Source organism: Chiloscyllium punctatum, chromosome 49 (genome assembly GCF_047496795.1).
Source record: "Chiloscyllium punctatum isolate Juve2018m chromosome 49, sChiPun1.3, whole genome shotgun sequence".
NCBI classification, from domain to species: domain Eukaryota; kingdom Metazoa; phylum Chordata; class Chondrichthyes; order Orectolobiformes; family Hemiscylliidae; genus Chiloscyllium; species Chiloscyllium punctatum.
The window spans coordinates 27,703,120-27,720,936 of NC_092787.1; the positions used below are offsets into that span (position 1 = coordinate 27,703,120).

A 17,817-nucleotide genomic window follows, 5' to 3' on the forward strand; every position below is an offset into this window, starting at 1 on the left:
GGCTTCTAACTGAAGTAAACCTGGACCGAGAGCTCACTGCAAACACAGAACTGCCAGCTGTGATTTGGACAAGTCTGACAGTGCTGTACACACAGGGGGAGACTCACGTGGAGCAAACAAGCTGCAGGGGACAGCAATGCTAAAAAACCGTATGTTTGATACTCCTCCACAAAATGTTAAACAAGTTTCTTAGAGCAGGATAAAAGGTCAGCACAATCTCAAGGGCTGAAGGGCCTGCAATGGGCTGCGTTCCATGTTAAAAAGGAAACTCCAGAGAGCTACTTATTAAATCGGTACAGAGTTTAGATTAGATTAGATTAACCACTGTGCCGCCCATAATCTCGACACAACTGGCCTAGGGGTGGGGGGAGGAATATCAACCAGGGTCTCAGACACCCCTTCTCTCTGTGGATACCCAGTGAGCAAGTGCATGGTCATCACAAAGACTGCCTTGTAGGGTCATAGCAGTCACGTGGTCTTTTTACTGCACAGCAATCCAGATACCCAGGCTAATAGCCTGGAAATTAACGTTTAAATCCCGTGGTGGGATTGAAATCCTTGTCCAGAAGGCAGTATGCCTTAGTCTGATGTAAAAGATTCCACAGTCACAACTGATTGCTGAATAGAGTTGAATGTTCGAAATCCCTCCACAACAGCACAAAAAACATTATGGGTTAAAAGAGATGGAGTCTAGATAAAGATTAGCCATGTAACAATGGCCAATTCCTCTTCCTAAAACACATGAAGAGTTCAGGATGGCAACTGCAGCTCATCACCTCCCCGAGAACAGGATGAGTTTTCCCACTGGTAAACCACCCCATCAATATACACAGCAGCATCCGCAGGAGGGAGACCTCTGTACCTGCAGCTCACTTGCGATGCACTCCCAGTCCACACAGCCGTGCCTCTCTGCAATCTCAATCAGGCTCTGCACCTCTTCCTTGCTCCACTCTGCTTGGTTAATACTTGGATGTTCAGAATTCTGCCAGAGGTTTTTAATATCTTCAGACTTGCGACTGCCATCAAACTGGGAACACAAATGAACATTCTGTCATCACTGTCTAAAAGGTAGCAGAATCTTTACGGTGTAGAAGTTGGCCATTCGGTCCACTGTGTCTGCAACAATTCTATTCCCAGAAGGTGCCAGGTTCAATCCCTGCTCTGACCAACTCAACATAACAGCATTCATCCAAACCATGGAGGGGTGGGGCGGGGAAGGAATCAGCCACACCCACCCTTCTTCATAGATGCCTTGTACATTATACTCAACCAACATTCATGGTAACGTCCCAGATACAAATCCCACTGCAAGAGTGAGTTTTATTAACAATGATCACAAAAATGCAGGAACATTGTAAAACAAATCCACTATCATTATAAAATATAGAACATTCCAGCGCAGTACAGACCCTTTGGCCCTCGATGTTGTGCCAACCTGTGAAACCAAGCTAAAGCCCATTGAACCGACACTATTCCATTTTCATCCAGATGTCTATCCAGTGACCATTTCAATGCCCTTAAAGTTGGCGACCCAACAACTGTTGCAGGCAGTGTGTTCCATACCCATAATGCGCTGAGTAAAGAGACTACTTCTGATATCTGACCTATATCTATCACCCTTCAATTTAAAGCTATGTCTCCTTGTGCTAGATATCACCATCCGAGGAAAAAGGCTCTCCCTGCCCACCCTATCTAACCCTCTGATCATCTTTATGTCAAAGTCACCTCACAACCTTCTTCTCTAACAAAAACAGCCTGAAATCCCTCAGCCTTCCCTCCATGTCAGGCAACATCCCAGTAAATCTCCTCTGAACCCTTTCCAAAGCTTCCACATAATGCGGGGACCAGAACGTTACAAAATACTCCAAGTGTGGCCACAACAGCGTTTTGTACAGCTGCTGTACGACCTCATGGTTCTGAAATCCAATCCCTCCACCAATAAAAGCTAACACACCCTATGCCTTCTTCACAACCCAACAACCTGGGTGGCAAATTTGAGGGATCTATGTACATGGACACCAAGCTCTCTCTGCTCGTTGACACTATCAAGAATCTTATCATGAGCCTAGTACTCTTGATTTCTGTTACTCCTTCCAAAGTGAATCACCTCACATTTTTCTGCGTTAAACTCCATTTGCCACGTCTCAGCCCAGCTCTGCAACTGCAACCTACAAGATCCTTCAGCTCTATCCACAACTCTACCGACCTTAGGGTCATCTGCAAAGTTACGAATCCATCCGTCTATGCCCTCATCCAGGTCATTTATAAAAATGATAAACAGCAGTGGCCACAAAACAGATCCTTGCTGCACCCCACTAGTAACTGAATTCCAGGATGAACATTTCCCATCAACCACCACCCTCTGCTGTCAGCTAGCCAATCTCTGATCCAAACTGCTAAATCACCCTCAATCCCACGCCTCCACATTTTATGCAATAGGCTACCATGGGGAACCTTATCAAACACCTTACTGAAATCCATGTACACCACATCAACTGCAGGGGGTCTGGCCTAACTTGACTCAAGATACAAAGAAATGTGTTTAATTCTTATAAAAGCAAAATACTAAGGAAGCTGGAACTCCCATGAAGAGAGTGCTGGTGAAAGTTTGGCAGGCCTGGCTGTATCAGTGGGGAGGGAAGCAGGCTTAATATTGGAGTCCTATATGACACGATAGGACGATGGCTCTTATGATACAGCAGTAGGCCAACAATTGGAGATTCTTCTTCCAAACTAAGAACCATACTGCACCCAAAATGTTAACTCCATTTCCCACCTCATGGATACAGCCAGATCTACTGAGGTGCTCCATCACAGTTTGTGGTAATTTTTAACAATCTTTGAAATGGTCAAGCCAACCATTGTATTGATCCATTGCAGAATGCACCGTGGGGTGCCCTACAGCATTCAAGGTGGGACCCACTGGTTTCTGGGAACCTCCCAGGATTTAGACAAAACACAGCTGGTTTGAAAGGGGAGTGAGTTAGTAGATCTGGTTTGAACTGCCTGCCAGGAATCCATCAGCTCAGCAGAATTCAAATTGCCCCTTGTTGTTTTGACAGAGCAACGATATGAATCTGTACAAATACAAGACATTAGTTTCTCAATGGGCAGGTATAGAAGTCTTAGTGTCAACATTACTTGAGGCTTGGACTAATACCCTGGGAAAAAAGGCTTCAAATCTCACCATGGGAGCTGGGGAGATTGAACTGTTAGTTACAGGTAAATAAATCTGGGTTAAAAACCTAATGTCAGTAATGGTGACAATGAAACTACAGGACTGTCATAAACATTGGACAGTCACTAAGCTGCCATTCTTACAAGGCCTGACTCATATGTGATTCCAGAGCCACGACAATGTCACTCACTTCCGTAACCATCAAGCCGCTGAGAGTCAAAGTGATAATTCACCACCACAATCTGAAAGGGCAACTAGAAATAGGCAGTAAGTGCTGGCCCAGCCTACATCCTCAAACTAAGTACACCCAGCAACTGGCTCCCAAATGGAAAGAGGATCCATTGGGTACTTGCTGCCCTGTCTGTAAACTGGAAGGTAGCCAAGGCCATCAGTGAAATGTCTCAACCCGAAGTCACTGCATTCAGTCGAGGCCCAGTAGAATGGGAGTAGAGAAGGGACAGTAACAGGGAGAGACAAAATAATCTAACACCAAGCAGATGAAAAGTTAACATACTTACATCAATATTGGCAATCTTGATCCAGTCGTGGTCATCAAACCTATTTCCCAACAACTGGCGTTGCGTCATCTGGCTATAAGAAAGTTAAGGAGTAACACTCTTTTATAAAGCACAGTTTGAGTTACGAGCAATGCTCAAAGTCACTGAGCTGCAAGTACTCGTTTCCCAATTTCAGAAACATACAGGTCACCACATGATAACAGTTTCACTCCATAACCTTAATTAAATAGAAGGGGTTGAATAAAGTCTTACTCAACTCTCGGCAGCCAGAGTATTGGACCATTTTTAAAAACACAGCAAAGAATAACGATCCTAATACCCACAATGAGGCTGAAGTGTAATTGCTTAGCAGCTAGCCCACTGTGGCAGCGTAGCGCACGATCCAGGGTGAGCATTACTGGCACTGCGGCCTTACTGCTGTCAGGTTTAAAGGACATGCTAGAGAATCCTTTGAAACTCCTGAGACAGATTCCCCTAACGTCCCCACCCTAAAGGGGGTGGGAGTGGTTTGAACTCTGCACATCCTAGTTTGATCACCGAATGGTCTGCACTCAAAAGCAAACCTTTCAACCTCAACGCAGTCCCATTAAATCAATCAATTAGAGCTGAATTTGGAGAAGGCAGCTCCAGAAACTCTGAAGCTGCAGTCTACAGCTTCTGCTGGTCATTAAAGTCTTTGACAAGTAGTGAATCTCATACAGTAAATACTTTATTACTAGAATATATGAGCAGCTCAAGCTACCTGTATCGAATATCATGCATCAAGACACAATGCAATGGTTCCATGGTTAACTCCTGGCCCAGTAATGCCACCACAGGGATAGGAAGTGGCCATTCAGGTCCTTGGGCCTGTGCACCATCCTATCAGACACTGATCAGTTAGCTCCGCCTATCTGATGACGCTCCATTCCTATGGGCAGTGTCTCCACCCAACAGGCTTCACAATTAACCCAAACCCCTGCGTTCTGCCCTTCCATTGGCCAAACGCACAGAATAACCAGGAGCTCCCCAGCGCTACTGGGAGGTTTAAATCAGGAAGGTGCATGTACTGTATACTGGCTTTGGAAGGAGTACAAAGTAAGTTTACAAAGAGGGCTCAAGTTCTATGGAGAGATTAGACAAATTAGGCCTGTTTTCTCTAGAATTTAGAAGATTATGGAGTGATCTGATTGAAGTCTCCAAGATATTAGCAGGAAGAGACAGGTAAATAACGATAAATCATGTCCACTAGGTGGGGATTCTAGAACTAGGGGCACAGTCTGAGAATTAGGGCCAGACCGTTCAGGAGAGATGTTAGGAAGCACTTCTACACACAAAGGGTGGGAGAGGTTTGGAACTCTCTTCCACAAGTGGCAGTAGGTGCTGGATCAGCTGTTAACCTTATGTACCTTTAGATACATAACTTTTGTTAAGCAAAAGGTATTTAAGTGATATGGTCCAAAGGTGATTTTATGGAGTTAGGCCAAAGATCAGCCATGATTGCATTGAACAATGGAACAGGTTCAAGGGGCTGAATGGACTACACCTGTTCCAATGCCCAAAACACTGCTCTCCCAACTTTAATCAAGATAAAATAAAACAGATGCTAGAATATCCTAACAGCAGCCTGTGTTAAATAAAAATCAGTGCTGTTCTAGTCAAAGCGCTCATCCTAATCTGAAGCTGCTCAGTATTCTCTGTGGCACCTCCAGCTGACTGCTTTAGAAAGGCACGGGCTCTCCCTATAAACAGGACACAAAGATCGACAACAGATCAATCAAGAATTTAAAAAAATGTTTTAAAAACACACAAGGAAACAGTTTTCAAGAGACTTCAAAATACGCCACAAAGTAATAAAACAAAAGTCACCATCTTTAGGAAGTGAGCATATAACTGAACGTACGGTACTCAGTACACAAGATGCCAAATCTTGTGGCTCCTGTCAATGAGATAGATCCTAAGGCTAATTGGAAGGAGCAGGAGATCGCTCCAGGTTTGGGCAATATCCGGTCTCCTGGCTCATACCTGCATTTATGATTCATCTTACTACCGCGCTCACAAAACAGCAAGCTTTCCTTTTGGAGAGGACTGAATAGAAACACCCCAGAAAGTTAAATATCACAAACAGAACAAATTAGGATTAATTAATCTCAGAGTGTGTGGCCAAAACCTCTGTTGGATGTCGATGAACCTTCAAACTGGTTTACTTCAGCTATAGAGAATGAACATGAGCAACCACATCAACATGCACTTCTCTCACAATCAAGGCCAGAGCAGGAGAGTGAATCAGAGAAGCTCTCCCACAAGGTTCAGACCCAGCATTAGAACAAGACAGAATGTGCATTGGTTAAGGAGAATTATTGCTCAATGAGATACTCTGCTAAAAATGCCTGTTGGCAGGAAGGTTATCTCACTTGATGTTGTCCATTTCTCGATTGGTCTCTCCGATTTGTTTCGTCAACATCTCTTTCTCCGTTTCATCGCGGGACAGTTCCATCTTCTTGTTTAGATATTCAAGCCTAGAAGTATAAAGGGATAATTCTAGTGTACGTCCTGACCTGGTGCTGAGACCTGTCAGGGCATTAGCTGCTGACAGGCCAGTGATCCCTGTTGGTCAGCAAACAGCCTTGGGCACAGCCTTAGAATGAGCGGGGGTCAATTTAAAATCAGAAATGAGGAGTCATTTCTTCATGCTCACCATGCAGTACTTTCTCATTCAAGGCTCTCCCCAGTCAAACCAAAATATTCCAGCATCCATGACACAACTCAGCCCCTCCTTATTCTGCATTTGCCAGGAGGCCACCTTTGAATCCAGGCCGTCTCCAGTGAATAAGAAAATGCTCCTCTCACTAGGATTTATCGAGGTTCAAATCATGCTGCGCCCCTCCCTCCATCCTTTTTCAAAGTATCAGCACCATATTGAGAACATATTGCATTTAAAAAGCATGCTTCATGTATCCAGAACATCCCAAGGCACCACATAGCATCAGAATCAAATGAAGGAGGAACTAGAGATTTTAAAATCAAGCAATGTTCAAAACAAGGCCATACCACTTGGAACATCCAAGGGGTCTATAAGCACAAGGGAGGCAGAGAATGAGCAGAATTGCTACAGATTAGAACACGGGGAGCAGGCTGTTGGAGAATGGCAAGTTTATAAGAGGGTAGATGGAGGGACAGGAGATGAGTTGTACCATGAGTGAGCAAGGAGCTGGAGGAGATGATGCAGGGGGAGGGAGGGAGGGAGGATAAATTTGCACCAGAACATTGTGTTAAAAACAAACAGTACACAGTCACAGCCATCTCCACTCCCTCAAACACACATTGGTACAGAGAGAAGGCAGGGCCTCTGATTTCATCACTGCTTCACAGACTCTCAGATTGTGCTCAGTTTAAAAGATTACCTTAAGAGTTTGGGCTGCAGCAGCCTCTGCATCGCGTCACTTGCGATTGAGAGCCTTAACTTTTCCTTTTCTTTCTGTTTCCCTGTGAAAAAGACAAACATTAAACACCTCACCCAGAAGCGGAGACACTCTTTTGTGATGGATCATTGGGTCCTTTAAAACTCAGGTGGAACCACTCTCACACCCACTTTACCGGTCACTGGGAGACAATGAGTGACACCCACAGGATATCAGACTCCCAGGGAGGGAGGCACAGAGATATTATCTATGCCTGCAGTTTTCCTTTTCTGATCCATGACAGACACATTCAAGAAGAAACGCTCTCAAACTCCTTCCTCAACAAATGGCTGACTACTTGGTAAAACAGCAAGCTGGAAGCATCACAGGTGAATACTGTATAAAGCTGTCAGTCTGTCACACCACTTCACAAAAAGAGCCTGGCCATGATTTTGCCTCAGTTTCTCAGTAGGTGAGTGGGATAGTTTTAAGGGTTAATTTTTTTTTCAAATGTCTGATTTTAATTTGATTTAGCAAGTAACTTTTAGTTGACAAGTTTTGTTCTAGCTTAAAATAGGGACGTTGAAGTTCTGAACAGATCCAGCTAGTTAATTGCCTGGTTAAAACTGGTTTTCAGAAACTCAAAGACTGTTCCTTTTAACATTTGATGAGAAGAGGCCTCTTCAGTGCTTTCTGTGCACACCCAAAGAGGTTCTCAGTGCAGGAGAGTATAAAGTGGGAGAGTTCAGTGAAGGAGGAACTTTGTCTACCTTTTATCAGTCTCTAGTAATTGGATCTTACTTTGTTCTGAGAATGATGATGATGATTGGCAAGTAACAGGCAAGCAATTCCATTTATTCTAATTGCAATGTATAGAACATTGCAGTATGGTAGATCAGCTGAGGGAGTAGGGTGTATACACTCTGCTGTATGTAGAGATTTTTAAATCCCAGTAACAAAGGGGATGGAGTGTGGGAGAAAGGTTTCGAGGTGGATGATAAGCTGTGAACATACTGAATGGTTCAGCAGGTTCAATGGTCCAGCTGGTCTTCTCCTGTTCCTGTGTTCCTATATTTCTATTGCAAAATAAATTATTCTGCATTTTTAATACTGTAACACAGCCAAGGAGATTAACAGGAGCATGAGCAGGCAAAGTGTGAAACACACAATAACTCATTAGGACAGGTGACCAAGCATTCAGTCAAGGAAAGAAGCTTCAGGATTGTAAAGGGGAGGGAAGCAAAAGGGATTGCGCGTGCACACACACACACAATCTTGGAAGAGTATTCTACAGCTGAGGACCCAAATGGCTTTCAATTTCCGTCACTCCACCAGAGGGCAGAACTGGAGACAATACTTCCTCAAAAGGCAATGAATGCAGAACCACTAAACATGAAGGCAGAGGTAGATGGATGCTTGTTTACCAAGGGGATAAAAGATTAGACTGAGCACTTATTTACGTGCCTTACTCATGTGCAATACTTACAACTTGTAATTAAAAATTCATCAAAGGATTTGATGCCTTGCGTAGCCTTTTCCTTTGTGTCCTGGTTTGCTGGTGGGCCCTGATCACAAAGAGACAGACAGAGTGTAAGCAGACATTTTAAATATTGACCTAAAGAAACACAGGCGTCATTTGCCATTTGATGGGAATGATGCAGGAATGTGCAATATTAAACCTCAATCATCGCCCAGATAGAAACTGTTTGACATCGAGGCAGAATGAGACTGAAGTCATTATCCCGCTGGGTTCAGGTTCTCTTCTGTGATGTTAATGATCAAATAATTAGGTTTTAAGAACACAAGGAAACAGGTGTAGGCCATTCAGCCCTTCAAATCTACTCCAAAATCTAAGTAGATCGTGGCTGATCTACTTAGGGACATTAGCCGTCCCTTCCTAATCCTGATCCATCCTCCGACAGGCAGGACTTTCAGTTTGCAGATTCCAACAATGTACTAAAATCAGTGAAAGGCACCATTTCTCCCTTGTTTAAAAATAAGCTAAAATATTGAACTTTTGGTGTGAATTGCTAGGGAACCTGCACAAGTTCTCTTCAGTGCAGTGCTGGGAAAGTACAGCCGGTCAGGCAGTATCCTAGGAGCAGGAGAGGAGATGTTTCAAGCACAAGCTCCTCTGCTCCTCGGATGCTGCCTGACCAGTTGTGCTTTCCCAGCACCACACTCTTGACTGCGATCACCAGCATCTGCAGACCTCACTTTCTCCTATATGTTCTCTTCACACCAGATAGGAGAGAGGATAGATCTGTTAGTATCTAATAAACAGCTGACACAGCTAAGTCCTGTTTAGGATAAATTGTCAAGCTCAAGAATACTCACCAGGCCAGTGACTTTATCCTTGAAATATGGTTTCAGGAAGTGGCCCAGGTACAAAGTGGGAAATGGATTCTTTGTTGACTTTGCTTTCTCCACCCCATGTCCAGCCAGGTCAGACATGATTTCAGACTGCAGGAGAGAACACACCTTATAGTCACTGCCAGAGCAGAAGCACCCCCTGAACATGGCCACCAAACCTCACAAAGAATTTCAAAATGATACATGGATAGGCCCAGCAACAAGAGGCCAGGCAGTTTAACCTTAGTCATAGGAAAGTTTTTCTCAACAATAATCCAAGACAAAACTAGCACTTGCTTAGACAGATATGGATTCATTCAGGAAAGCCATCATGGCTTTAAGAGCAAATTGTGTTTAAGTGACTGATGAGGTGACAGAGGGTGGATAAAAGTGATGCAGTTGTGTGACATACAGAAAGGAATCTGTCTAAATGCCACACTGCCTTACTTCAGTTGTTGGTAAAGTGTTGGAATAACCATCTAGAAAAGAATAATTTGATTAGGGATAGTCAGCACGGTTTTGTGAAGGGTAGGTTGTGCCTCACAAACCTTATTGAGTTCTTTGAGAAGGTGACCAAACAGGTAGACGATAGTAAACCGGTTAATGTGGTGTATATGGATTTCAGCAAGGTGTTTGATAAGGTTCCCCACAGTAGGCTATTGTACAAAATGCAGAGGGATGGGATTGTGGGAGAGATCAGTAATTGGCTTGCTGAAAGAAGACAGAGGGTGGTGGCTGATGGGAAATGTTCATCCTGGAGTCCAGTTACTAGTGGTGTAAAGCAAGGGTCAGTGTTGGGTCCACTGCTGTTCGTCATTTTTATAAACGACCTGGATGAGGGCGTAGAAGGGCAGGTTAGTAAATTTGCAGATGACACTAAGGTCGGTGGAGTTGTGGATAGTGACGAAGGATGTTGTAGATTACAGAGAGACATAGAGAAGCTGCAGAGCTGGGCTGAGAGGTGGAAAATGGAGTTTAATGCGGACAAGTGTGAGATGATTCACTTTCGTTAGAGTAACTGGAATGCAAAGTACTGGGCTAATGGTAGTGTAAGATTCTTGGTAGTGTAGATGAGCAGAGAGATCTCTGTGTCCAGGTACACAAATCCTTGAAAGTTGCCAACCAGGTTGACAGGGTTGTTAAGGCGGCATACAGTGTTTTAGCCTTTATTAATAGAGGGATCGAGTTCCCGAACCATGAGGTTATGCTACAGCTGTACAAAACTCTGGTGCGGCTGCAGTTGGAGTATTGTGTACAGTTCTGGTCACCGCATTATAAGGAGGATGAGGAAGCTTTGGAAAGGGTGCAGAGGAGATTTACTAGGATGTCGCCTGGTATGGAGGGAAGGTCTTACGAGGAATGGCTGAGGGACTTGAGGCTGTTTTCGTTGGAGAGAAGGTGGTTGAGAGGTGACTTAATAGAGATATACAAGATAATCAGAGGGTTAGATAGGGTGGACAGGGAGAGCCTTTTTACAAGAATGGTGACGGCGAGCACAAGGGGGCATAGCTTTAAATTGAGGGGTGATAAGATATAGGACAGATGTCAGAGGTAGTTTCTTTAGTCAGAGTAGTAAGGCTATGGAATGCTTTGCCTGCAACGGTAGTAGATTCACCAAGTTTAAGTACATTTAAGTCGGCATTGGACAAGCATATGGACGTACATGGAATATTGTCGGTTAGATGGGCTTCAGATTAGTCTGACAGGGCGGTGCAACATCGAGGGCTGAAGGGCCTGTACTGCGCTGTAATGTTCTATGCTCCAAGTGATTCATTTAGGTAGGAATAATGAGGGGGGGTAACTTCAAGAATACAATTCTGAAGGGGTGCAGACACAGAGGGGAGCCTGGGTGATCCATCCAAAAGGGCAGGATAGCTTGAGAAAGTGGTTCGTAGGATTTATAAAAGTAGAGGAATAAAGCACAAAATCAAGGAAATTATGGCTTTTTAAAATAAATCACTACATCAGTCTCAACGAGAAAATGGATTCTAATTCTGAGCACCAAACTTTCAGAAGAATGTGAAGGCTTTAGAAAAGTAGTGATTCCACAGAGAGTTCAGTTCCATAGACATACTGGACAATCTGGGACTGCTCTCCTTAGAGAACTGGAGGTGGAGGGGAGCTCAGAGAGATGGTGATCTCAAGGGATGTGATAGTGTTAATAAAAAGAAACTGTCCCCTTGGGCTGAAGGATAAAGAACCAGAAGGCACTGGTTTATGGCAACTGGTAAACGTATACACAAATGTGACCAGATGAAAAAGCTGTTTTTAAAAGCAGCCAAATAGTTAGGGTCGGACTGGAATATACTGAGAGTGTGGTAGAGTAGGTTCAAATTGAACTTTCTAAAAGGAATTGGACAGTTAACTGACCAGTGGGGTGTTACAGGAAACAGGTGCACAAGTGAGTTACTCTTACAGGGAACTGCACTGACAATGGTCTGAACAACATCTCTCTGTGCTGTAACTTTCTGCTGGCCTGTGTTTAGGTGCAGCAAGGAACGTCACCAAAATAGAATTAAAACTCGGGTCAAGTGCAGGAGGATCAGTTGTATTTTTGAATATTGAAGATGAAATGGTGAACTAATCAAACCATTTTTTCCACTGAAGTTTCAAAACAAAGGGGCTGAACCATCAGATACGAGGAAGATAGATCAGGGTGATGACAAGAAGCATTTCCTCTCACAAAGGACAATGGAAATCCAAATCAATTCCTAAAACAAACAGATGAAACCAAACCTAATTCTAATTCAACAGTGGGGGATAAATGGGAGTGAAATACTGAAAGAGGCTCAGCTCCAAGATCCATTCAGTGAGGATGTGGATAAATTGGGCAGAGTGATGGGGAACTGGAAATATCAATCGCTCCCATCTCAGTTTCTCTGGTCAGGATAGGCACGGGCAGCTGCGCAGACATTTCCTGTTGCTGCTTCGCTTTCAGAGTTAGGAAACTACCAGCAGCTCCATTATATAAAAGGGGCTGGAGAAATGCAGGAGCCCCACTTGCCAAGGACTCCTGCCCTTTGCTAATCACGCCAATACCTTCCCCAAATAAAGTACAAAACCCAGACAGTCACCTGTTGCTCCTTATTGTGGGCGAGCAGCAGCTCAAGGTCCTGCAGCTTCTCCACAATCACTTCCTGATACACCAGGTTCATCTGCAGGCAGGTCTCAGGGTCCTCAGGAAGCTCATCTCCATCATCATCCATACCACTGTCTGCAAGCTGAGGCACTTGGTCTCTGGCAAAAGCCTGCTCCCAAACACAAACCAGATGTGACTCCTTTCATTTTCTCTCCCCAATCTAAACAGTAGACAATAGACAATAGATGCAGGAGTAGGCCATTCTGCCCTTTGAGCCTGCACCGCCATTCAATATGATCATGGCTGATCAGTCTTAAAACAAAGGCTAGGAAAGCACCCACGGATATTCTGGATGTAGGTTTGCTCACTGAGCTGGAAGGTTCATTTTCAGACATTTCGTCACCATACTCAGTAACGTCTTCAGTGAGCCTCCGGGTGAAGCACTGATGTTTCCAGCTTTCTATTTGTGTGTTTCAATGGGGTCCAAGTTGATGTGTTTGTTGATCGAATTCTGGTTGGAATGCCATGCTTCTAGGAATTCTTATGCATCTCCCTGTTTGGCTTGTCCTAGGATGGATGTGTTGTCCCAGCTGAAGTGGTGTCCTTCCTTATCGATAGTTTACAAAATACTGTGCAAGGACTAAAACACTATATTGGACAAACAGGCAGAAAACTAGCCACCAGGATACATGAACGTCAACTAGCCACAAAACGACATGACCCTCTCTCACTAGTATCCTTACGTATAGATAAGGAAGGAAACCACTTCGACTGGGACAACACATCCATCCGAGGACAAGACAAACAGAGACATGCACGAGAATTCCTAGAAGTCTGGCATTCCAACCGGAACTCTTATCAACAAAATACATTGACTTGGACCCCATTTACCACCTCCTGAGAAAAAGAACAGGAAACGATGTCACAGTCAGAAATGACATCACCAACCCAAAGAAACCCAAGCATATAAGTCGAAAGCAGGAAATATCAGCACTTTGTCTGGAGACTCACTGACGATGTCACCTAGTATGACGACGAAACATCTGAAAATGAACCTTCCAGCTCAGCGAGCAAACTTACATCCAGAACCTCAACCTGAGCTACAAATCTTCTCAAAACTCACTAACCTGTGGATATAATTTTGTACAGATACTGTATGAGAGAGTGGAACACACAAATACTGTTAATATGACAGAGATCAGTTATAAAGGGGAAGTCAGGGAACAAAAAAGGTTTGTAGTTATGAAGTTTTCATGACCATAGGTTATCTCAAACATTTTTACCAGCCAATGATGTTTTTGAATGTCACTACTGTTGTAATGTTGCACATAAGAGCAGGAGTGAAGCAGAATGCTCTCTGACTGGAGAGGTGAGACCAGGAATGTTCCTGAGGGAGCCATACAGCAGCCTCAGCTTTCTGTCATACCAGGTAATGACTGGAATGTCGATGATAAATTCAAGACTGCATAGGTGACACAACTTTTCAGATCATATCCCACATTTCTCCCAGTTTCAGCAATGTCACTTTTCTCGACTGCAGGAGGACAAATCTTTCACAGTCGCCTGAAAATCACCCCTCAGTCCGAGCATTCCAACACACAGACTTCTCTACTGAGGAAGACCTCAGCAAATTCCTGTCTTTCAATACAGCACAGTCCTGGTGATTTAGAATTCTGCAGATTCCTTTAAAAATGATTCGGTTGGCCCTGGCAGAATGGTTTTACCATAGAAAGCGTTTCTTCCCCTCTCTCCCATTTCTTACAGAACAGGGGAGGCTTCTTCCCAGTGTGGTCCCAGTTTGTCTCCTGTGTCTCAACAGTAGTGGGTCCTCATTGCTTTATGTTTCACAAAGCTGCCTCAGCTGTGAAACTCGTTTCAGTTTAGATTTTAACACTGTTTCCTTTGGTATTTGTTGAGCCAACTCTGCTTTCACTGCTCGAAGAGTTCCAGTCAGATTACCAACATCCAACGTTCAGCTCAAAGCATTTACCTCCATTTTGCTCTTTTATTTAATTATTTGGTTCATTTCAGATTTCCATCCACATTATAACAATCCCATTACAGACTGATAACTTTTTTAAAAAGTTACAATGGATTTCCCAGCAACCAACTAAACAACCAAAGGACAAGATTCAATCCTATGACTTTTACTGCAACAAATAAACTAAAATGATCATAGCATAAACATTACACAAGAGGCAGTTAATCATAGACGAATATAGAATCCCAGTGTGAAAGTTGACCATTTGGGCCATTGAGTTACACCGACCCTCCCATCCCCCTACTCTATCTCTGTAACCCTGCATTTTTCTGGGTTCAAAGTCTGTGAGAAAATTTGTAGCTTGGGTGCTTGTTGTTGTGGTTCTGTTCGCCGAGCTGGGAATTTGTGTTGCAGACGTTTCGTCCCCTGTCTAGGTGACATCCTCAGTGCTTGGGAGCCTCCCGTGATGTTTCCTCCGGCATTTATAGTGGTTTGTATCTGCCGCTTCCGGTTGTCAGTTCCAGCTGTCCGCTGCAGTGGCCGGTATATTGGGTCCAGGTCGATGTGTTTATTGATTGAATCGGTGGATGAGTGCCATGCCTCTAAGAATTCCCTGGCTGTTCTTGGTTTGGCTTGGCTTGTCCTATAACAGTAGTGTTGTCCCAGTCGAACTCATGTTGCTTGTCATCTGCGTGTGTGGCTACTAAGGATAGCTGGTCGTGTCGTTTCGTGGCTAGTTGGTGTTCATGGATGCGGATCGTTAGCTGTCTTCCTGTTTGTCCTATGTCGTGTTTTGTGCAGTCCTTGCATGGGATTTTGTACACTACATTGGTTTTGCTCATGTTGGGTATCGGGTCCTTCGTCCTGGTGAGTTGTTGTCTGAGCGTGGCCGTTGGTTTGTGTGCTGTTATGAGTCCTAGTGGTCGCAGTAGTCTGGCTGTCAGTTCGGAAATGCTCCTGATGTATGGTAGTGTGGCTAGTCCTTTGGGTTGCAGCATGTCCTCGTTCCGTTGTCTCTCCCTTAGGCATCTGTTGATGAAATTGTGCAGGTATCCGTTTTTGGCGAATACATTGTATAGGTGTTCTTCTTCCTCTTTTTGCAGTTCTGGTGTACTGCAGTGTGTTGTGGCCCTTTTGAATAGTGTCTTGATGCAACTTCTTTTGTGTGTGTTGGGGTGGTTGCTTTCGTAGTTTAGCAACATGAATTTGGCTGGGACAACACTACTATTATAAGACAAGCCAAACAGAACAGCCAGGGAATTCCTAGAGGCATGGCACTGCAAGCGGGCATCAGAGCCGCCCCGCATATGCCACGGGACTATGCCTACATCGGTAAAACTATAGGAATTCATTTTGTGTTTTAAACGGCAGCCGCAGCTTAAACCCACAGAAGTCAGCAGCTGCCGGTCCACCCCCACGTGACCGGGAGATGGGAGCCAGAGGACAGGTCAAATCCACACTAGGCCAGACACTAACCATGACTCATAGACCGAAACTCCGGAGCTAATTAATATGGAGACCCATCTCTTGTCAAATCAAGAGACTGACTGAAACACACCCATATTCATCAATACAGAACCATCCTGACACAAAGGACAGGCATCCACCAGACAGGAACGAACAGACTAATACACACCAGCACCCCAAGGGAACAAAGGGGGGTGCTAGCCTCCAGCCCTCACAGAGAGACAAGCAGATAGTACCTGGACCCATTTACATAATCCAATTAGCACCCTATTGTGTGTACACTGCAACTCTCCTGGGACGGCAGGAAACCCACCATTTGCACCTACTCCAGCGACGATGGGGAACTATCATCCCATTCATACTCAAAATCCTCACATCCTGACAAAGAAAGGTATATAATGTGTAGCAGCGCATGGGAACAGCAGAACAGCCGAGATTCGGACCTCGGTTGGTCTCCGCCGGTGTTACCGTATCAATAAACGTTACCGATTGTCGAACCGCACTCTGGGCTCGGACTGATATCACTTCATCCGCACTAACAGCACTCATCCACAGATTCAATCAATAAGCACATCGACCTGGACCCAATATACCGGTCACTGCAGTGGACAGCTGGAACTGACAACCGGAAGCGGCAGAGTCAAACCACTATAAATGCCGGAGGAAACATCACAGAAGCGCTTCACAGGAGGCTCCCAAGCACTGAGGATGTCACCTAGACAGGGGACGAAACGTCTGCAACACAAATTCCCAGCTCGGCGAACAGAACCACAACATTCTTCTGGGTGGTTAACCCACCTAGCCAGCACATCCCTGGACACTATGGGCAATTTAGCATGTGCGATCCCCCTAACCTGCTCATCTTTGGACTGTGAGAGGAAACCCACACAGACTCAGGGAGAATCTAAAAAATCAACACAGACAGACAGTCACTCGAGGCTGGAATGAAACCCAGATCCCTGGTGCTGTGAAGCTGCCTTGCTAGTCACAAAATACAACAAAATGTGGGGGGAAGAAAATTAAGTTTTGCATTCTATCCATGACATCACCTCACCTAAAGGTGCTCTCTTGAAACACTGCCTTACAAACCCCCATACCAACAGCACTTGCATTTAGAGTTTAACAGATGGCCCCAGAGTCCAGAAGCCAGCCAGACCCTGTACAAGCTGGTGCAGTACACTTGAGAGGGGGACAGCTCAGGAGCTCAGCAACAATAAAAATGCTTACCAAAGAAATCCCTTCGCCTTCACCATCGGGCTCATCATCACTCTCTGGTAAGAAGAAGACAGATTGTTACTCAGTAAGAGCTGCAGGCCAGAATGAAACTAAATATATTAAGAGGCAATTGCATGATACTAAACACAATAAGCTCTTGTATTCAAGAAAGGTCACCACCATACTATCAATACACAGTGTGTGGGCGATAACCTCCAAGTTTTGACGATGACATCAAATTTGGAAGAATTGCAAACTTAGGAGGACAATTTGGAACTTCAAAAAGACATTTCAAGTTAGAGAGAGGGCAGATGAGGTAACCCTAACTTTAACAAGGTCCTGCAGAGGAGACTGGTTAGGAAGGCTGGCTCACATGGGATCCACAAAGAGCTAGCCAATCGGACATAAAATTGGCCTGATGGGAGGAGACAGGGTGGTGGGAGAGTGTTGTTGCTCTGACTGCAGGCCTGTGACCAGCAATGTGCAGCAAGGACTGGTGCTGGGGTCACTGCTGTTCATCATTGATATCAATGATTTGATGAGAATATGGGAAACGGGGTTAATAGGTTTGTGGATGACACCAGTGGACAGTGAAGGCCACGGGATCGTTATCAACTGGGGCTGTGGGCTGAGCAATGGCAGATGGA

The 17,817-nt window shown here is 44.6% G+C and overlaps 1 protein-coding gene across 5 annotated transcripts in view; it reads right to left on the reverse strand.

The window, feature by feature from the left end:
* snapc4 (small nuclear RNA activating complex, polypeptide 4) overlaps positions 1-17,817 on the reverse strand; it is a 46,164-nt gene that overhangs the window by 24,249 nt on the left and 4,098 nt on the right. For 4 of the 5 annotated variants that reach the window (XM_072566029.1, XM_072566028.1, XM_072566030.1 and 1 more), the window contains exons 2-9: positions 17,183-17,226; positions 12,503-12,676; positions 9,414-9,539; positions 8,563-8,641; positions 7,080-7,161; positions 6,090-6,194; positions 3,697-3,769; positions 863-1,027 (exon numbers count right to left, since the gene is read on the reverse strand). In XM_072566029.1, the coding sequence (XP_072422130.1) occupies positions 863-1,027; positions 3,697-3,769; positions 6,090-6,194; positions 7,080-7,161; positions 8,563-8,641; positions 9,414-9,539; positions 12,503-12,676; positions 17,183-17,226 (848 nt within the window). Of the gene's footprint in view, positions 1-862; positions 1,028-3,696; positions 3,770-6,051; positions 6,195-7,079; positions 7,162-8,562; positions 8,642-9,413; positions 9,540-12,502; positions 12,677-17,182; positions 17,227-17,817 lie in introns of those variants that run through there. The other variant, XM_072566032.1, reaches the window with a different exon arrangement.